This window comes from Mustela erminea, chromosome 2, assembly GCF_009829155.1.
Source record: "Mustela erminea isolate mMusErm1 chromosome 2, mMusErm1.Pri, whole genome shotgun sequence".
Classification (NCBI taxonomy): Eukaryota; Metazoa; Chordata; class Mammalia; order Carnivora; family Mustelidae; genus Mustela; species Mustela erminea.
The window spans coordinates 4,407,725-4,430,792 of record NC_045615.1 but is presented as its reverse complement, the minus strand read 5'-3'; the positions used below and the strand labels follow the sequence as shown (position 1 = coordinate 4,430,792).

General features: G+C 36.5%; 1 protein-coding gene across 3 annotated transcripts in view; it reads right to left on the bottom strand.

Moving 5' to 3' along the window:
• ADAM28 (ADAM metallopeptidase domain 28) overlaps window positions 1–23,068 on the bottom strand; it is a 76,933-nt gene that overhangs the window by 10,745 nt on the left and 43,120 nt on the right. For 2 of the 3 annotated variants that reach the window (XM_032332187.1, XM_032332186.1), the window contains exons 11-18: window positions 22,144–22,274; window positions 20,968–21,145; window positions 19,331–19,420; window positions 16,639–16,834; window positions 10,821–10,923; window positions 8,643–8,802; window positions 7,864–7,944; window positions 7,480–7,558 (exon numbers count right to left, since the gene is read on the bottom strand). In XM_032332187.1, coding sequence (XP_032188078.1) covers window positions 7,480–7,558; window positions 7,864–7,944; window positions 8,643–8,802; window positions 10,821–10,923; window positions 16,639–16,834; window positions 19,331–19,420; window positions 20,968–21,145; window positions 22,144–22,274 — 1,018 coding nt within the window. Of the gene's footprint in view, window positions 1–7,475; window positions 7,559–7,863; window positions 7,945–8,642; window positions 8,803–10,820; window positions 10,924–16,638; window positions 16,835–19,330; window positions 19,421–20,967; window positions 21,146–22,143; window positions 22,275–23,068 lie in introns of all 3 variants that reach the window. The other variant, XM_032332188.1, reaches the window with a different exon arrangement.

Genomic DNA, 23,068 nt, shown 5'->3' with positions numbered 1-23,068 from the left:
ACTTGAGCGGAAGGCAGAGGCTTAACCAACTGAGCCACCAAGGCATCCTTTTTTTTTTTTTTTTAAAGATTTTATCTTAAAAAGATAAAACATATCTATAAAAGATAAAAAGATTTTTTATCTACAAAAGATAAAAAGAGAGAGGGAAATCAATATTTTTTAAAAAAGATTTATTTATTTGACAAAGAGAGCAGGCAGGGGGAGGAGCAGAGGGAAAGACAGAGAGAGAGAGAATCTCAAGCAGACTCTGTGAATAGAGCAGAGCCCAACACAGGACTCCATCTCACAACCCTGAGATCATGACCTGAGCTGAAATCAAGTTAGATGCTTCACTACCTAAGACACCCAGATGCCCCAGGAATTCAAATTTTTTTATATATATATGTTCATTCTCACAAGTAAATCATAGATGTGATTTATGTTAAAATGTCAGTCCCCACAAGAATTATGTGTATAAGTTGAGAATCTAATTATAAGATAAACATAAAAGTACAAAAAACTAATAACCAAGTCATTCTGAAAGAAGAACAAAATTAAAGGACAGCCTATATCAAAACTGTTTTAAAGACACAGTTAAAACAAGTGTCATACTGGCACAAAGGACAGTCAAATAGGACCACCAGAAAAGAACAGATATCCCAAAAAGACACATGTGCCAACATTTGCTGTATCAGGTAAGTGGCCCTGGAGAGCATTTGGGAAGGATGATCTATTGTATGAATGATGATGTGACAACCGGACATCTATCTGGGATGAAAATGAAATTAAACATTTGCGTCATAGACAAAAGACTTTCAGATAGATTATAGACTTAAATTTGAAAAAATAATATAATAATGCTTTTTAGAAGACAATATACAGATGTATATTCATAACTTCAGGGCAGGGAATATTTCCTTAGGAAAGGACACACAAAAGAAAAAAAAATCAAGAAAATGATTAAAAAATTGACTACATGGAATTTAGAATCTTCCATTAATCACGTGGCACCACAAAGAGAGTGAGAAAACACAGGAAGGAAGTTCTTTCAACATGTATAACTGAAAATAGCTTATATCAAAAATATATTAAAACATATATAAGTTAATAAAGGGGCGGGGGAAAACTCAATAGAAATACAAACAAAAGGGATTGAACAAATGCTTCACAGAAAAGAAAATCCAAGTGGCCCCCAAATAAGGAAAGATTCCTTTATTATATTTATAATTAGCAATATTAGATATAAAAAGTAAATTAAGGGACACCTGGGTGGTTCAGTGGGTTAAGCATCTGCCTTCAGCTCAGGTCATGATCCATGGTCCTGGGATCAAGACCCACATCAGGCTCCCTGCTCAGCGGGGAGCCTGCTCCTCTGCCTGCTGCTGCTCCTACCCCCTCTTGTGCTCTTGCTCTCTCTCTCTCTCTCTGTCTCTAGATCTCTCTCTGGTAAACAAATAAATAAAATCTTTTTTAAAAAGAATGCAAATTAAACTCCCAATGTGCTACCACTACTGACCTACCAGAAGGAATAAAATTTGCTGTCTCCCAGTGTCAAATGGCTGAAAGGTTGTATAGCCATAGGAACTGGTATTCACTGCTGCTAGGAGTGTGAATTTGTACAGCCAGTCTGGAAACAGTTTGTTTCCAATAACATATATTCCATAACATATTCCATAACAGTATGATCTAGTTAAATTAGAGTTGAATGACAATATCTATAGAAACTTTTTCTCAAAATTGCCCTGAAAAATCTATAAAAGCAGTTAAAAAAGGAAAATGTCATATATATAATACAAAACCGTAATAAAATATTACACCAAAACATGACAAAATTGTGATATTATGCACAATAGCAAAAATAAACTAATTCTAGCTATAAATAGGAATATGGATAATCTTGAAAACATGATATGGAGGAAAGAAGACTATGAGTACCAATAATTTATATATTTTATATGTAATATATATGCTATACACATACACACATATACATACACACACATATAGTTTAAAGACAGAGCATACTGCTTAAGAATGTTTATTTGGAAAGGAAGACCATGAAGAAAAGTAACAAAATGTTTATAATAAAAGACACATTAATGATTAACCCTTAGAGAGAGAGAGGACATTAGGACACGAGTGGAGCCAAGGGATAAGATGCCTGAGCTGCTAGCTATGCTCTGTTTTTTGGCCCAGACTGTAGTGTATGAATGCTTATATGCTCATTTTATAACTATAACTATAACTATAACTATAACTATAACTATAACTATAACTATAACTATATATATATATAGTATATGCATATATACTACACACACATATATGTATATATATTATAAATGTAAACAAATAATACATGTAATATATCTATTTATATGTTTTTCTGTATAAATTTTACAAAAAAGATGGTTTTAATCAAGGAAACTTGCAAGCCCATGGTTATGTATGGCATACTAAAGAGCAGGGAACTTAACCTTATATGTGCCACAGATCATTTTGGAAATCTGAGAAAGCCTATAAACCCTTTCTCTGAATGTTTTTAAATTCATTAATAAATGATTAGGACTAAAAAAAAAGCCAATTATGTTAAGATATAGTTGTCAAATATTATAAATTTATTGATGATATAGATACATATATGCTTCTTTTTTAAACCCTACATTACAAGACCCAACAATGGATTAATAGCCACCAAAATCTCAAACTAGAAACATATATATATAGGATATTGAGGGATTTATGTAGCAACTGCAATGTGATGTAAAGATGTGTAATTTCTATTGGTGACACAGCCATGATAACTAATATCACTGTGGTTTGTTTTCTTACATCTCTGTTAATTGTAGAACATTCTAAATTTTAGATAGAGTTTAATGAAAATAGAAATGTAATTTTTCTCATCCAGGTTTTGATTAGAAGCCTGGATTTCATGAAGACTATGCATTGCAATCTGTCTTTTTGGTGACAGGACACCTTCCTACATTAGAGGATTTTTCCCAGCCTGGTGGAGGCTTTCCTGGATGACTGGGTCAGAAGTAGTGACAGAAATGGAATCACACTACCCACAGTGTTCCACAACCAAAATAAATCCTGATGGATGAAGTTGAATTTGACACAGTATTTTAATGACTAGAATAAGTGATTAAGAAGAAAAGCGTCCCCTATCTGTATCTTGAACAACTCCAATCACCTCCTTGATTCCCTCGAGATATAAATCTGATGTCACATAGTGCATATTTCCATCACCAGTCCTTTGATTTAAAGTTTACAATAAATACTTTAACAATTTGCAATGGAATCGATTCTTCTTTATTGGATGATAAGTAATTAAGGGAGAAAAAGCATAAAAAATATTAAAAGATTAGATTAGGTTTAAAGTACTATGTGGATATAGAATAGATATAGAATATATGCTTTCAAAAAAGGTTATAAGGAACACAGAAAAGAAATTTTAAAAAAATGTTATAAAGAATCAAAGTAAATTTAGGGTGGCATCTGCTTAGTACTCTCAATAAAATGAAAATAAATCTATTTAAAGAAGATGCAAAATAAGAGAAGACAACAGAGTGGTATGGAAGATGTTTAAAGAAACACAAAAATGCCATTTACCATTTTAGAATGTCATTATAACTAATAAATAGGAGTGTTGACATTGTGAACAATTCACTCTATGATACACAAAATAAGTTTGAAAGACTTTCCCCAAAATAACAGGGGATAGAGAATGACAAAAAAGGATAACAGGAAGGCCACACAGTTAAGATGTTTGATACAGATAATTTATATTTCTGAATTAGAAAACAGGGAAGTGTTGAGTTGAGACAGTACAGACAAAAGGTTGATATCCAGGATCTATAAAGAACTCAAATTCAACACACACAAAACAGATAATCATATCAAAAAATGGACACTTCTCCAATGAAGACATACAAATGGCTATCAGACACATGAAAAAATGTTCATCATCACGAGCCATCAGGGAGAGTCAAATTAAAACCATAAGTGACTCTTCATCTCACAAAACAAACTGAGGGTTACTGGGGGGAGGGGGTTTGGGAGAAGGGGGTGGGATTATGGACATTGGGGAGGGTATGTGCTTTGGTGAGTGCTGTGAAGTGTGTAAACCTGGTGATTCACAGACCTGTACCCCTGGGGATAAAAATATATGTTTATAAAAAATAAAAAATTAAAAAAAAAAAAAAACCACATTGAGATACCACCTTACACCAGTTAGAATGGCCAAAATTAGCAAGACAGGAAACAACGTGTGTTGGAGAGGATGTGGAGAAAGGGGAACCCTCTTACACTGTTGATGGGAATGGAATGCAAGTTGGTGCAGGCACTTTGGAGAACAGTGTAGAGATTCCTCAAGAAATTAAAAATAGAGCTTCCCTATGACCCTGCCATTGCACTACTGGGTATTTACCCCAAAGACACAGATGCAGTGAAAAGAAGGGCCATCTGTACCCCAATGTTTATAGCAGCAATGGCCACGGTCACCAGACTGTGGAAAGAACCAAGATGCCCTTCAATGGATGAATGGATAAGGAAGATGTGGTCCGTATACACTATGGAGTATTATGCCTCCATCAGAAAGGATGAATACCCAACTTTTGTAGCAACATGGATGGAACTGGAAGAGATTATGCTGAGTGAAATAAGTCAAGCAGAGAGAGTCAATTATCATATGGTTTCACTTATTTGTGGAGCATAACAAATAACATGGAGGACATGGGGAGATGGAAAGGAGAAGGGAGTTGAGGGAAATTGGAAGGGGAGATGAACCATGAAAGACTATGGACTCTGAAAAACAACCTGAGGGTTTTGAAGGGGCGGGGGGGTGGGAGGTTGGGGAAGCCAGGTGGTGGGTATTAAGGAGGGCATGAATTGCATGGAGCACTGAGTGTGGTGCAAAAGCAATGAATTCTCTTATGCTGAAAAGAAATTTTAAAAAGATTTAAAAATAAATAAATACCTGAAAAGAAAAAATAAAAGAAAAAAAAGAAACCAGGGAAATGGAACAGAATCCGTTTTCAAATCTGTAATAACAGAAACATTCCTTGTACTGAATACAGAATCAAGCCCTCAATTTGAAAGCCTTCACTGGGTAACAATCAAAATAATTAAAAGCAAACAACACCCAGGCATGGCAAAATGGTATTTTCATTAAGTAGCAATTCTAAAAACATTTAAGGGAAAACAAACTAATGATTTTTAAAGGGTTATTTCACAACAACAAGAAGCAAAATCAGGGTAGCCTCAGTTTTTGAACATTAAATATCAGGACCCACTTCTCGAAAGAGTCATGAAATTAAAACTCTGAGTCAAAAAAATCTAGTCCAATCCAACCTATTCATGTTTTCTATTTAGCAAAGGAAATAAATTCTTGTAAATGCAACATAGAAAGTTTCATGCAAGAAGAAAGAAGAAATGACTAATGGAAGTGATTTACCAAATCAAGAGATAAATAAAATAGAATTTACGAAGAGGTAAGCCATAGTTTAAAAGGATTTTTAGTGAGTGTTGAAACCATTAAAGAATTTTCTAATTAAAGATTGATGTTTCTGTGTCTATTACCCTACCATATCCAAATATCAGAGGACACATCCTAAATAGAATATGTGCATATATGTGCCTGTCTATATACATGTAATAACATATTTGATATTTAAATATATACATATTAAATCATAGAGCACTAGAAAAAACTCATAAAGAATTTTCAGAAATTTCAGAAAGAAAGTAAAGGGATATAGGCAGACAGAAACATTAAATTATAATCCAATGTCAGAAGTAAATGCTATTCTTTCTTGGGAAGTCTAGCAAAGAACCAAGAATTTTTTATTATTATTAGCATATAATGTAATATTCGTTTCAGGGGTACATGTCTGTAATTCACCAGTCTTACATAATACACAACGTTCACCACAACACATACCCTCCCACAAGTCCATCACATTTAAAAAAAAAAAAAAAAAAGGTGTTGTATTGAAGTGTTGAATCACCATACTATACACCTGAAATCAATATTATGCTATATATTATCTAACTGGAATTAAAATAAAATCTTAAAAACAAAAACCAAACAAACAAAAAATAGCCCAGGGGAGCCTGAGTTGCTCAGTCAGTTAAGCATCTGACTCTTGATTTTGGCTTTGGTCATGATCTCAGGATTATAAAACTGAGCCCTGCCTCAAGCCCGCATTCAGCATAGAGTCTGATTGAAATTCTCTACATTTCCCTCTGCCCCTCCCCATCTAAAAAAATAAATAAATAATATATATTTTTAAAAATAGTCCAAACATCAGAAGCAAGTACTATTGTTTCTTGGGAAGCCAACAGAGAATCTGAACTGGAGACAGATGGTTTGGTCAGGTGTGTCCCCATCTACATTCCCATCCACATCCCTTGTGTACATGGAACAAGACCGAGGACAAAGACCCAAGAACTGCTCTCTAGAAGCAATGGGGGATGCAAGGGCCTGAGAAGCAGAACAGAGGCTAACTGCAGATACCCACAGGAGATGAAACAGAAGAGAGGATCAAGGAAAGAGTGCGGAGAGAAAGTAGTTCTCTCAGGATATAAATGCTATGAGGAGCTCTTGTCTGGTCAAAGTACTCCTCACCATAGTGACTGGAGATGAGAATCCCCACCCTGGCTGCTTTCCGCCCTGAGGGCCTGGAGGGAGGTCTTTCTACTGATAGAGCTCACTGCTGGATCTCCCATCTGGAGAAGTATTGGTTGGTATAACAAGCACACAAACATGCAAAAAAAAAACCCTTGAAAACCGATTGAAGTCAACCTATCTCACCTTCAACTAAGGTCCCATACCCTGAAGAGAAAAAGCAAATAAGAGACAGGGTGAAAAAGAAATCAAACTCAAAAGACATAGAGATGAGGGGCGCCTGGGTGGTTCAGTGGGTTAAGCCTCTGCCTTTGGCTCAGGTCATGATCTCAGGGTCTTGGGATTGAGCCCCGCATCCGGCTCTCTGCTCAGCAGGGAGCCTGCTTCCTCCTCTCTCTCCCTCTGCTTGCCTCTCTGCCTACTTGCGATCTCTGTCTGTCAAATAAATAAAATCTTTAAAAAATAAAAAAAAGAAATAGAGATGATTCAAAGAACAGAACCGAACCTACAAAAATAATCTAAGCTGTGCTCTTAGAGAGTTATATGAGGATATTATATCTATACATTAAGTCAAAGTTGCTACAAAAATAGAACAATCATAAAAGAAGAAAATTTGTGAAATTCAAATAAAGATTGCAAATATAAAATTTGAAGAAATTTTTTGTATGTATAGTAAAAGCATAAGGATGTGGAAAATATGCTTCAAAAACAAAAAACTATTAGAGAACTTGAAGATTAATATTGCAGATTCAATATTTATGGAATGAACAAGAATTCCAAGAGGATAGAGAAAAGGCAATGAAATCTAATGTAATATGCAATAAAAGCTTAGAAGAGCAATTTTTTTAGGCTAGACATGTAATGTTACCTACGGAAGACCACTGAAGAGTCATCACAATCAGGAGGGGCCCATCCTTCTTTACACTGACACTGGAGATCATGGTCACACACCTGGAGAAGACAAGATCTTATTAGTTTCCACACTGGGCTGACTGACCACCAACCCAGGGGCCCTATTCATCAGAAGCTAACCCTTACTCTGTAGCCTTTCAGCTATCTACATAATGTATGAATCCATCGTAGGGATGTCAATACCAAGTTCTTAGAAGAAATTCTTTTCACTGAACCAAACTACTGAGCATTAAGGCAAACTTAATAATTTTAATTTAATGCTGAAACATTACTTCAGCATCATCGAGACTGATCTAAAATTACAAAAGATTCAGCAAGATTGGGGAAGCATTGTCAAAACTTACAGCATGTCCTTTGCACTTGGAGGAGCAATTGGTGGATTTGTAGGCTCTTTCAATATCTACACATTCTGCATTAATGCAAACCTGAAAGTGATGTGAAAAGCATCAAGCTGACATCAATACCTAATGGCTTCAGCTCTGCAAATTGCTGACTCTTTGGAATTTAGTCTTCTATTATTAGCCATGATTGTTGCCCTTTTATTAGGGAAATCACAACCTTCTTTTGGAAATAAGAAGATGAAGCTAGATAATTTGTGTTAAAAAATTTTTGGAAAGTCCTCTAAAGAATATTTCCTTACTTCACTTTATTCCTCCTGAGTCATTCCCTTAATCCACCTCTTCAGTCCATGCCTGAGACTGATACTTAGCACTGAGCTAAGCATTGCATATGATACAAAGCACCCATTCCAAACAAAAATATTATGGAGAACATGTTAATATCACATCATCTTCAATATTGCAGTACCTATCATTTATGTAAAAATAAATAGTATTCTTATTATTCTCTTAATTATTGTTATCAAGGGGGTTATCATTTATTGAGAACCTACTGATTTGGGGCAATACAATTTACCAAGTTTTAATAACCCAGTACTTAAGCACATAATAGTTACCTATAAAACAGTATTGAAGGGATGAGTGGTGCTAAGTATTGCTTTGAAAACTGTGCCCCATAAAACATAAAGAGTCCTTGAGAAGCAAGCAAACAAAACAAACAAAACAAACAAAACAAAAAACAAGACAAAAGAACACTTTGATTAAAAGCTACATTTTCAACTTACCTTCTTGTTTCCACACTTGGTTCCATTGGCTACCATGGCTACTTCTTGACTGCTGTCTTCAGGTTCAAATGTTTTACATGTCAGGAAAGTTATAATATGTCCTCTCCAAGGCAAAGTATCTGACCCACCTTGACAGAACAACTTCCCACACATGGCATCACTGAGGAAAAGTCAAATTTGTTGCAGTTGAAATACCAGGATCCTAACTGCAGTTCTCTGCAGTTCTAAATCCCCTCCCAGGCCATCAAAATTTAACTCATCATATTCTCTCTTTATGTCAAATTTCCCCTTATTCTTCTGTAATAGAGCCACCAAACATTAACAAGGCACATTGTTGCTTAAAAGCAAAACCCACATTTCTCAGATTCCTACGCAGCTAATTTTGGTCAATTGCCTAAGTTCTGGCCAATGGGGAGGAAGCAGAATCTTATGTGTAAATTCTTGAAGGGGGTATTACATGAAGGAGTATGTCCTGCTCCTTACTTTTTTCTCTTTTTGTCTCATTGGAATGCAATGGCTGCCACTGCAGAAGCCATGACAGACCAAGAGAAACACCTGGAAATGAAGGTCATGTTTGAGCTATAAAGAGGAAAGACTTTTAACATCATGGAGGACACGTGGATATTTCTATTTTGTTTCAACTAAAGTTACTTTATTTTCATGAATTGCAGCATATTAAGTCTCCCAACTATAGCTGTGTCTACATAAGGCTGAGCCTTGGGTGACACTCGAAGACATCATTTGGGGTTCCTGAAAGAACTGTCTCTTTGCAAATAATGATGAAACAGCTCAGCACTTAGTAAAGCCATTCATTCACTGCCAAGGTGAAAAAAGTCAGATCCAATAAAATTGGAGTCAATCACTTTATGCAGAATTCTGAGGAAGTCTGTGAAAAACTACTCTGAGAGGGACAGAATAAGATTCTCCTGATGTTTCTGGCAACTGTTAGCAAATATGACAGAGGAGTAGAGAAAGGCACACATTCTCTCCAAACTTGAAGAGGCATTTTTCTTGAGTCACTTAGGTAGAGCTTTTATAAAGAGGGCCTAGAGCACAGAGAATTTCAGGTCCTCTCTCCACTACAACCAATGACTATTCAGAAGTGACTAGGAGGTCAGCCTGTGGAAAGAATGATATGTTTGTGCCTCTAGTTGGAGGAATGATCCAGGGATCATACAGTCATTCAGGACAATGTGTGCACCTGCTACAGAGAGAAGGGGAACCACCTTACTCTCTTTCCTGCTCGCTTCCACTCGAACTACATATTGGTTCCCAGAAAACATATGCATTGCTTTTTACAAAATTATTTTCCCTTTTGAATCTTCCCTGATTTCTTATAAAGGAGAGACCATGGAATATTTTTATCTTTTAGGCTCAGACTCGCCAAAGGAAGACTCTCTGTCTGAAATATAGCTTGGTAATATTTATCATCTGGAAAAATCACTGTCTAACAGAAAAACTTTGAGAAACATTAATCTTGTTCAGTTTCTTATTCCACATTATTTAGTATGTGTGAAATTTGGAGAAGATACTCAGTTTAATCCATTATAATTTGAATTTTACAAGTCATCTTGAAATTATAGAATCAAAAAAAAACCTTATCCAAAGATCTCAAGTCCATTGCTTATGATATTGAAGAAATTTATTTTACAGAATATCAATACAAAAAGTAAAACAAATTCTCCAGATGAATTGTCCATCTTTTCTCTTACTGTGTTTTTTCTTAGATAATGCCATGGCAACCTTAAATAAAACCAAATGAGCATTGTATTGGTTTTTCCTCAGAGTAGATAAATATTTACACTCCTAGAACCATAATGAAACACCTAGATGGAAAAGCTCCTAAGTTATATTGGAAAATCCATGTATAGACTTCCAGACATGCCCATTCACTGCTGCACGTTCCATCCACATATTCCCTTTATTTCAAAATGACTGTACGTGTCATCCAAAGCACCCACCATGAGGCACTGGAAAAAAGAATTCTTTCTTATTTGTATTTTAACTTAGTGCCTAGTCTAAAACACAGCACGTAATCATCACCCAGTGAATGCTTATCAAATGAATGATGTCCAAATTAACTTTTGCTTTAACCGGAATAAATCAGAACATGTGTCTTGAAGTGAATGATTTCTCTAGTCTATGGGGCAGGAAGGTACGAACAACAAGGCCACTTACGTTGATTTGCAGGGAATTGGTGTGTCATCCACTTTGCGACAGTACCCATACTTTGACCCACCTTCATTCCTGCTGTAACACGATTTGTCTGCAACCTTGGTCCCTTGAACCAGGCATGGTCAGTAGGGACATATTAGAAAAGAAAAGAGATAAGATATTCAATGCTACAAATGATTAATGAAATATATAGCATGAGAATTACTTTTCTGGCATAATCCCATTGACCATTGTCAGAAATATAGGTTGGAATAGTTTTGTTATTAAGAAAGCTAGCTAGAATTTAAAATACTCTTTTAGGGGCATCTGGGTGGCTCAGTTTGTTAAGCATCAGACTCTTGATTTCAGTTCAGGTCATAATCTCAGGATTGGGAGATCGAGCCCTGGGACAGGCTCCCCCCCTCAGCTTGGAGTCTGCTTAAGATTCTCTCCCTCTCCCTCTTCATTTTCCTCCTCCCCCTCACACACACTCTCTCTCTAAATAAATAAAATATTTAAAAAATAATAAAATAAGCCTTCAAAATTTTAACTTTTGAATAATGACTATCTAAATATTTAGAAATGTGGTTGATTTGCTGAAGATTAAAAAAAATCTAAATATGAAGACTGAGCTAGGAGAGCCACAATCATTATATTAACAGCCCACAAGCAGACATTGGGAAGCTCTTTTGATAATACTTGCTACTGTCACAATTACTTGCTATGCTTAGTCAAATTTCTGCTTTGTGCAGGCACAGCAATAGGCATCACATACTTAATTGCTCATGCAATCTTCTTTATATCCCTATCAGATGAGCAGTACAATACAGTGGTTAAGAGCTCAGAAGCTAAATCACAGCTATGTGACTCTGGCCGGCTGCCTTAACCTCTCGGTTTATCTATAAGCTGGAATCATTTTAAATAAATTTCACGTTCCAAATTCCAAGATGATAAAAAAAGTTTCATTATCATATTTTCTACATGAAAAATGTGAATAGTTAGGCATGAATGATAAGGAAAAAGCATGCTCCTAATCCCAAACTTCAGAGTTATTGCTGCTAATATTGTGGAAAGCATCATTCATACACCCAGTACCACACTGCTTCCTAAATAACAAGTATACTTGTCCTTTCCCCTGGCACTAAATATTGAGCAGTATCGTGGCTATAAAAATTGCATTGCGTAAATACTCTATCATTTATTTGACTAATGCTTATTCTTTGACTTTGAGATGTTTCACAATTATCCATTATCAATTTTAAAAGTGTTGGGTGATGGTGGTTCACAGACCTGTACCCCTAGGGCTAATAATACATTATATGTTAATTAAAATAAAATACTTAGGGGAAGGCAAAAAAAAAAAGTGTTGGGTGAAAATCCTTTGTGAAAAAATATTCCTAAAAACACTTGCTGGGGAAAGCAGTGCATTTTCTTTTTAGGTTTTACATACATTTTTCCAATTCATCCTGGAAAGACTGTGTTAATTCATGTTTTTACTGAAGTGTGTAAAAGTAGGTGCTTTGCCACATCTTCACTGACACTGAGCATTAACTATAATAATGTTTCACCATAAAAAAGTTTCACCAAACTGACAGGTGTTGAAGGAATCAACTTTTCAATTGTATTTCTTACTATATTTGCATTTCCTGACACATCAATGTTTCAGTACTTCATACTTCTTGCTAGTGATTTAAAATGATTTAAATGTTTTTTAGACATTTGTATTTCTTTATGATAAATTACCTGTTAATGCCTTGTTCACATTTCCAATATTTGGAACTACAAAGGGTTTATAGAAATGATTTGAAATTGAAGAGGGTGATCTCCTTCCTTATATATGTTATTAGACTTTCAAAACCTTGAAGATTAATTTGAAATAAATTTGTGATCCCTTATAGGTCACAAAATTTGAAACTTATTTATTTGTTTGTTTGTTTGTTTATTTATTTTTCAGCATAAGAGAATGCATTGTTTATGCACCACACCCAGTCTCCATGCAATACGTGCCCTCCATAATACCCACCACCTGGTTCCCCCAACCTCCCACACCCCCCCCCCCGCCCCTTCAAAACCCTCAGGTTGTTTTTCAGAGTCCATAGTCTTTCATGGTTCATCTCCCCTTCCAATTTCCCTCAACTCCCTTCTCCTTTTCATCTCCCCATGCCTTCCATGTTATTTGTTATGCTCCACAAATAAGTGAAACCATATGATAATTGACTCTCTCTGCTTAACTTATTTCACTCAGCATAATCTCTTCCAGTTCCATCTATGTTGATACAAAAGTTGGATATTCATTCTTTCTCATAGAGGCATAATACTCCATAGTGTATACGGACCCCATCTTCCTTATCCATTCATCCATTGAAGGGCATCTTGGTTCTTTCCATAGTCTGGTGACCGTGGCCATTGCTGCTATAAACATTGGGGTACAGATGGCCCCTCTTTTCACTGCATCTGTGTCTTTGGGGTAAATACCAGTAGTGCAATGGCAGGGTCATAGGGAAGCTCTATTTTTAATTTCTTGAGGAATCTCCACACTGTTCTCCAAAGTGCCTGCATCAACTTGCATTCCCATCAACAGTGTAAGAGGGTTCCCCTTTCTCCACATCCTCTCCAACACACGTTCTTTCCTGTCTTGCTAATTTTGGCCATTCTAACTAAGGTGGTATCTCAATGTGGTTTTAATTTGAATCTCCCTGATGGCTCGTGATGATGAACATTTTTTCATGTGTCTGATAGCCATTTGTATGTCTTCATTGGAGAAGTGTCCATTTTTTGATATGATTATCTGTTTTGTGTGTGTTGAATTTGAGTTCTTTATAGATCCTGGATATCAACCTTTTGTCTGTACTGTCATTTGCAAATATCTTCTCCCATTCCGTGGGTTGACTCTTTGTTTTGCTGACTGTTTCCTTTGCTGTGCAGAAGCTTTTGATCTTGATGAAGTCCCAAAAGTTCATTTTCGCTTTTGTTTCCTTTACCTTTGGAACTTTTTTAAAGCTAATTTGAATCTCTGATCTTTTATATGGGCAACCTTTAAATGTGTGATTTAAAAGATCTTCCCTATTCCAGTATCAGATGAATATGTTCAACATTAATTCAATAATTTTGAACATTTATGAAAGTCAGACAATGTGCTGGAACACACTGGGAAGGCCGTAATGAACAAAATACATAGTGTCTAGGTACTGGGAAATCTACAGATTTGCAGGGGTGACAGACGGTGAAGGGTCAGGCAAGAGGAGAAGGCAATTGTATTTACTGCAGTGATTTATTACTTGATAATAAAGGAAAGCTCAGAACTTCAACTCTGTGCAGAGAATTTTTTCTTTCCATAGATTTCTGCTGTATACCAAAGTCAGTCAAGGAAGCACAAAATCTTTCTTTAACCCACAAAGCCATCTCTGTTTCCAGCTGTAACTTAGCATGTGAGGCTGCATGATCCGTAAGTGGGAGGGTTGCTGAGGCCAGACTTCTGCTCACTGGTGCACCTGCCCACACACAAATGGTATCAAGCTTTGCTCCTCAGATTGTGTCTCAGCCCACCCTTGCCTGATACAAAGGATTTATTTTTATTCAGAAATTTTTCTAAATTCTAATCCATGATTTTTTCTCAGGTTTCTTTTTTACTGGGTATATTGTGAAACAGTGTTTTGTTATTTCCTTTATCTTGCTTTATGTATATTTTCTAGAATTGTGGAAGGTTCCTGGTATGTGCTAACCCTCTTTAAGAACTTTTAGGAATATGTATTTTCCCCTATTAAAACGTCCCTTCAGTCATTTAAGGACAAATCTGAAAGTGTAGCTGAAGAGGGTACAAATATTACAGATACGTGCACCATGGACATCATGTCCAGGAAGTCCAAAGAACTGGTAGTTCTTAAATTGCCTTTCTGATCAAGCTTGTTCAGTACAATTTGTTTTAGTTTACAGTTTGGGAGATTGTTAAGTTTTATTTTAAATTCCTTTTTTATGGTATAATCAGAGATTATGGTTTCTAAAACTCTAGTAATATGGGCAAAATAAGCATTTAAGAGATTACACTTTTCCAAATTGCTCATCTGCATACCCACAGTCCTTTTTTCCTCCCCCGTCCCTTACGCTCTGCTCATCTCCCAACGCTCCTGCCATCCCGACACACACACAGACACATGGACACACACACAGAGACATACACAGACACACACACAGACACACACAGAGACTTCTAAGGTTGTACTTACCTGAGAAGGATTTTGATTAGGGTTGCCAGATAAAGTACATGATACCCAGTTAAATTTCAGGGTTTTTTGGTTAAGTTTTTATTTAAATTTCAGTAGTTAACATACAGTGTAGTACTAGTTTCAGGTGTATAATACTCAACATTCCATAATAAAGAGTCTGTTTTTTTGGTTTGCCTTTCTCTTCCCTTCATTGGTTTTGTTTCTTAAATTCCACATAGAAGTGAAATCATGTGGTAGGTCTTTCTCTGACTGACTTATTCTCCTTAACATATTACACTCTAGCTCCATCCATATCATTGCAGATGACAAGATATATTCTTTTTATGGCTGAATAATAATCACATATATATACATACACACATATATGCATATACACAAGTATTTATGTATATATAATATAAACATACATATATACATTTATATATAGATATTAATATGTCACAACCATATTGTTGCTATTATAGATAATACCACTATAAACACCAGAGTTCATGTATTCTTTTGAATTAGTATTTTTGTATTCTTAGGGTATATACCTAGTAGTGCAATTGTTGGGTCGTCGGGTAGCTCTATTTGTTACTTTATGAGGAACCTCCATACTGTTTTCCAGAGTGGCCACACAAGTTTGCATTCCCACCAACAGTGCAAGAGAGTTCCTCTTTTTCTACATCCTCACCAGCACTTGTCCTTTCTTGTGTTGCTAATTTTAGCAATCCTGATAGGTGTGAGGTGGTATCTCATTGTACTTTTGATTTATATTTCCCTGGTAATGAGTGATGTTGAGCATCATTTCATGTGTTTGCTGGCTATCTGGGTGTCTTCTTTGGAAAATGTCTGTTCATGTCTTCTGCCCATTTTATAACTGGATGATTTGTTTTGGAGATGTTAAATTTTATAAATTCTTTATATATTTTGAAAACTAACTCTTTATCAGATATGTCATTTGCAAATACCTTCTCCCATTCCATAGATCTCCTTTTAGTTTTCTTTATTGTTTCCTTCACTGTATGGAAACTTTTTATTTTGATGAAGCTCCAATAGTTTATTTTTCTTTTGTTTCCCTTGCCTCAGGAGACATGTCTAGAAAGAAATTGCTCTGGCCAGTGTCAAAGAGGTTACTGCCTGTGTTCTCCTCTGGGATTTTTATGGTTTCAAGTCTCACATATAGGTCTTTCATCCATTTTTAATTTATTTTTGTGTATGTGTTAGAAAGTGGTCCATCTTCATTCTTCTGCATGTTGCTCTCCAGTTTTCCCAACACCATTTGTTGGAGACCTTCTCCCATTGGATATTCTTTCCTGCTTTACCCAGTTAAATTTGAATTTCAGATAGAGTTTTCTTAGTATAAGCTTACCTCAAATATTTCATGAGACATACTGATACTAAAAAAAAAATTGTTAATCTGGAATTCAAAGTCAAATTAACTGGCCCATCCTTATTTGTATTTCTTCAAATGCACTTATCCAGGATTTTGAGCTCTAACGCAGTTTCTAAGAAAGGAGATTGAGACAGAATACTACTTTGGCCATGATTAAACACTGTCACCTGTTACAACATCATTTTTCTTTTCATGTGCATAGAGGCAGGAATGCCCGCAACACTGGGACTTGTCCTCTTACCTGGTCCCCACAGCTCAGTGCACTGCTCCTGCAGCGTGGGGCATATCCCCATCAAGCAGTAGCCCTCCCCATTTTGGCAGGGGAAGCCATTGACTCGGAATCTATCATCAGGGCAAAAACCAGATTTACCATCACACATTTCTGGCAGATCACACTCATCTTTTGCTGGTCGGCACACTGCCCCAGGCTTCTTAAACTGCAGGGAAATAAAAATGAAGAAAAGGCTTTGTTTTCTCACACGACTTACTTGAATATCTTAAGCTAACGTAAATAATATTTTTCCTTTGGCCTTTTTTTGGCAAGGTAGTTAGAGGCATCCTTCTATTTTAGCTTACATCTGCATTGCATAAACTAAAGACATCTCCTATTATATCATTTCTATTGACTTCTGCCAATGGCCCGAGTCTTTAAGTAATCAATATTTCTGAATTTATAGTGCAAGCACTACACAAATATCAAGGAGAAAGGTACAGAAGAAAACCAAACCTCATCTTAGTTGCAAAGAAGGGATTTATTTTTTCCTTTGTTGAATACATTTTTGTCAAGATTTTCAAGGAGGTTTATATCTGCAACTTAAGAGATTTATTGGCCAAGTGAATCTTCTGTATTAAGGCAGGTAAGTTTATAAGCACCAGATCAGTGTGCCCTGAGACTTTCCCAGGCATCATGTTTCCTAATCCTTAACTCCTTTTGTTGTATGCGCAAATATGTCTTTTCAACTCACTTCTTCCTATGAAATGATTTCTTATGGGAGAGAAACAACTGAATGTGAATTTGAATTATTTTTTATTTGATGTATTTTTGTTTGATGTATTAATTCCACTGCAAATCTTGCTCTTACTGCCTAAGGAAAAACTTAGTCAAACAAATTCTGCCATTTATGCAGATCTGAAGATTCCTGTGTGGACACTGGGAAGCATATCTTTCCCTAGATGAGGTGAACAAACATGCTCCTCTATCATCAGAGAACTTTCAGTATCTTTACATAATGACAGAGTGGAATCCAAAATTTAATTAGATCATACACAACCCTCCAAACTCAAATCTTGCTGCCCGGCCAGATGAGCTTTCTTACCAGCTCTCACATGAGCATGCTTATACTTCCTGTTCCATCTTTATTCTTTCCCTCAGTCTCATCATTTAGGAATTTTTCCTCCTTCTGTTTACTTATTTAAAATCTGCGCTTGGGGCACCTGGATGGCTTAGTGGGTTAAAGCCTCTGCCTTCAGCTCAGGTCATGATCTCAAGGTCCTGGGATGGAGCCCCGCTTCAGGCTCTCTGCTCAGCAGGGAGCCTACCTCCTTCTCTCTCTCTGCCTGCCTCTCTGCCTACTTGTGATCTCTGTCTGTCAAATAAATAAATAAAATCTTAAAATAAAATATGCGCTTGACTTTAAGACTAGTGACAGCCTCATCTTCCATGAAGCCTCCTCTGACATCTTCAGGGCACATGGTTGCTTTTCCTTCCTACTCATGATGGGAAGATCCCTAAATTTAGATTTGGAAGATACAGATTTGAATCTTGGCTCTATCAGAGGCTAGCTTTATGACTTAGAAAAGGGACTTTATCTCTGAAAATCCATTTCCCCATCTAATATTTCCTTTACAGAGTCATTATGAAACTTAGGTGAAAATATAAGTGGAAAACATTACACAAAGGGCAAATATCCTTATAATGTCTACCTGGGCATTTGATCCTTACTATATTTTCATCTGTTTCAGGTATGTATATCATTACCCTAAAGAAATAGCATGTTCTTTGAAGTCAAAGACTATCTCTTTTTTTTTTTTTTGATCTCCCACAATCTCCAACAAATAGCACTTAATCAACACTTGCTGAATAAGACTTAAATTCCCAATTTTTCTTCCTTTTGGACTTTTTTATTTCTTTTCTCTCCTTCTGACATCAAAAAGAAAAAAAATCCTAAATCCTTTCTATAATCTGGTATGTCATCTGTCCACACATTCCTTCTGCAAACAGGTCTTGAACATTTAAAATGTATGAAACTTTGTGCTAGGTGAGAATGAATCAGTCCCTTGCCCTCAGAAGTCAGTCTAACTAAGAAAATAGACACATAAACAAATAATCATAATAGAGAAATCTATGCAATGACAGAATGTGAAATTCTACATTTGAACTGGAAAGGAAAGTCAACAAGCCTCACAGAGAAAATGACACAGAATGCTCCCTTTATATTTAAGAAATTCACCCTGAAGTGACGTCAAAGTCTGAAGATAGGGAAGACCCCACATTATTAAAACAAAACAAAACAAAACAAAACAAAAAAAAAACTTTTCCACTTAACCCATTATTAAAGGAATATGCAACCAGTTATGAGGTTTGGTGCAAGAAGGCTCTGTGACATCAGAAGCAGCGGCAGGTAGGAGTCCCAGCACTGGGTTTGGAAGAGGTCATATTTGGAGTTTGCCTTTCAGTGGCTCTCTTATTTCACACATTTTCTATTCTGAGCTTTTGTTCCTTCAAGAGCAAAATGAGATAATAATATCTAATTCAAAAGGTTCTTGGGGGATCAATTAGCCCATGTTTGTAAACACTCATACGTAGGCAGCATTATTTTATGGACAGAAAGCTAGTGCTTTGCTATTTTATTTAACATAATCACTGAGATTTTTAATGTAGAAAAATAAACAGTAATTATAATTATTAAAATAGAATAAAATAATAATCTTACCTGGCATTTTTCACAGCATTCTCCTAATGCACATTGAAAACTTGCTTTGATTTTACAAGTTTTAGCGTCACAACAAATGTTGGTACATTCCTAAGAAATACCAGAGACAAAGGCAAATGCCAGATTGGGTCTCAATTTTTTGCTCTTGTTTCACCACAATTCATAGTATAATTTTTTCATCACACAGACCCTACTGTGATATGGTCTAAAGATAATTTCCAGGCAAATAAAATATTGAACAAAGTTCAACATTAGAAAAACAGATTTTAAAACCACTGGTGACTTGTCACATATCTGAATTCTACTGACACCTTTTTAAATTTGAGTATCTCCTCTAGATCACTCAGCCTCCCATAGGATACTGAAAATGATCTATTTTTGGTAAACTATGAAAGAAAACAAAAGGAAAATGTTAGTTTTTAAAAATAAAACTTATCTAAATAGTTAAAAACAAAATTAGTTGAGCTCATCGGTTTTGTACCTACTCAGCAGTAGATTTAATCTCTAAGATGTACTAAAAACCTAAATGTATAGTTCTTTATGCAACTTTGACATTTAATTCAACTCTGCATTAAGCAATGGACTTTGTCTTGCTCTCCTCACCTTGTTTCTGAGAAATCAGGCATCTGCATGAGACTTTGGGGAAGCTCTCCCCTCAGAAACTTCCTCTTATAGTTGTTTATGTTACCTAAGAGAGTTACAACTTTTTAGGAGTAAAACTCTTGCCATTTTTTCAAATAGGAACATCCTCTTGGAAAGATTCCTCTTTTCTCATAGAATGAATGCATTTGTGGTCAAATTTTGAAATTACAGAAGAGCCGACCCCTTGAGTCCTTCACAGGTCACTCATATTAAATATTAATAAAATGGGGGCAAAGGTCCCATTTGGAAGCCTGGTGGCCCTACAAATAGGGTAGGATCAGGCGAGGACTCCTAATGGTAAAAACTCTTAAGTCACAAAGAGAAAAACTAAATCTCAGTGCAAGATAGCGACTGCCAAATCAGACACCTGAGTCTACATCTTGGCCTCTCTCTCTACCATCTCTGTGACCTTGGGTGAGCTATTTACACTCTCCAAGGGCTATTGAGGTGCCACGCCTAAAGTAACTGCTCAGTAGGTCATAGCCACATAAGAAAAGTGAAGTTATTTCTGCCAGAAAGAGAGGAACGAGGATACAAATCCCAGTTGTTGAGTGGTTCTTTTTTTTTTTTTTTTAAAGATTTTATTTATTTATTTGATAGACAGAGATACAAGTAGGCAGAGAGGCAGGCAGAGAGACAGGGGGAAGCAGGCTCCCCGCTGAGCAGGGAGCGGGATGTGGGGCTCGATCCCAGGACCCCGAGATCATGACCCGAGCCGAAGGCAGAGGTTTTAACTGAGCCACGCAGGTGCCCCTGTTGAGTGGTTCTTAAAAATCAGGAAATGGAGACAGAACCCCAAGAAAGAAATTAAGAAGGTCTGTTAAGCAATGCAGTAGTCATTGTTAGAAAGGCTGGCCTGACAAATGTCTAACAGATGAACATATGCAAAGTTATTAAAAAATGTACAACTTCAGAGTAATAATATAGTTTTATAGTTTATAGTCTTAGCAATTGAAAAACAAATTAGACCATCTTAGGAAGTTCTTCGGTGGTACCTCAGGAGTCCCACAATCACAGTCCTCTCCCATTTCTACCAGCTGATTCCCACAGATTGGGATGGATATAACATCTGTAGGCAATGGAGCATTGAAAAGGCAATTTGATAATTTATCTTCAAAGAACTTGTCATAGCTGACACGGCTGCAGGAACTGAAGTCTGTAGGTATATAGAAGCTATGAAGATAAGGAAAGAGAAAATGGAACACAGTCATGCTGAACATGAAGGGAGCAATATCACACATTGGGGATGATGCACCCAAAACTTCCCCTAAAAGATTAAACCCAATCCACCACCCAACTGCTAAATCATGAGCTCTTTTGTGTGCCTGAATTAGCCCTCCAGGATGGACACAAACACCTCGAGCTTAATGAAAAAAAATATATCAATTCTTAAAGTGTAGCACCCAGGCTGCTGTTTTAAAAAACAAAGATGCTCTGACTATTCCAGAGAATCTTAATCAACCTTAGGTCATTTTGGCTGCAAAGTCCTTCAGGTAGTAAAGTCATACTTATTTATGTGTCTAAGAATTTACTTTCCTTCAGAGGAATTACTTTTGGCAGAATTTCTTCATTTCACAAACAAAGATGAGGTTTAAAAATGCAATAGTATCTGGGAGGGATAACAAATATATGTGACTGGCATTCCACCTTTTGGAGAAGGGTCTGGAAGACTAACCCTAGGTTGAGTGAGCTGGAACAGGGAAATAGAAGAGAGGAAATACATATATAAAAGGGATTTGGGGATTTTTAAAGATAAAATTCCCTGGAAACTTTGCTTAGGCAAGACAGGGATGTATAATGTCTTTATCCTCCTGCAAGGATGCTCTTCTTTAATTAAGTTTTTGTCCTAGAACCACCCAGTCTGAATTCAATGAAAATTTGATATATACTAATGATTTTCTGAAACCAAGTCTTGTGTAGGTAAGATGAAGTTAAAAATGTCAATCATGCCAACAGCAAAGACATAATATGTTTAAATGATGTCTTAGTTAATGAAAAATATTGCATATAGAAGGATAAAGTGGTTTGGTATAGATATGCATTCATGATTATACTATTCAATATTTAAAAGCTTGAATGTGTGGCTGAAGATGACATGAAAGTTATAGCACAGATACAGCCCAGAGTGAACCAAAACCAGGGACAGAATGCATCTTCCCAGAGAGCCTCACCTTAGTGCTCTGTCCATCACACATATTGTAGAAGGGCACTTGCAAACATAGGAGTCATGAAACATTCCAAAGTTATGACCCATTTCATGGGCCATGGTCCCTGCTACTCTAAGCATGTTGTCACTGTGGTCCTAAGGGCAAGAATAGGGAAACAGATCCTCTGGTTTTCAAACTAAATTACCACTCGGGGTATAATTAGTTTTACTAACTGGGGCAGAGAGAGTGACTTTACCTTCAGCTTTTCACTACTCACCATCTCTCTTCCTCCCCTCCCCTTCTCCTTCTCTCCTTTATTTTCCTCCTGCCTCTGTCTGTCTCTCTCTCTCACCCTCCCTCACTCTCCCTCTCGCTCTCTCTCTCTCACACACACACACACACACACACACACACACACACGCAACTTTGGTACTGAATGCACAACACAGGGCTCATTGTTTGCTCTTTATTCTTTTAAATGCGGAATATTTATAATGAGAAACGTTTCTGTGGTTTCCTGCCATGAAAGATAGTGGCAAAACGTCTTCAACGATGATAAGGAATCAGAATTTTTAAAAAACTAATCTATCTGCCACTCCCACTGGCTTGTTTTTAATACCTTCTAATTTGATTGAAGGCCTTTGATATGTTTGGCTAATGGGCATCTGAAAATGTTAACCCAGGACTTTAGTACCATTGGTATCTTTTTTCAGTTCTGGTACCACCAAGACATCAGTCCCTTCTACACGTGTCCCATTGCATGAAGTCCAGCTAGTCACCAACTTCATTCCCAGAGTATTTTTGATTAGAAGTGTCACACTGGGGGCTCCAGGTTTTTCCAGGAGCAATAAAACAGCACTACAGAATCACCACAGGCAGTAATTTCCCAGAGGGGAGACAAGAATCTGCCAGTTACACCCACCCACAGAAACCTGATTTCCTTATCTAC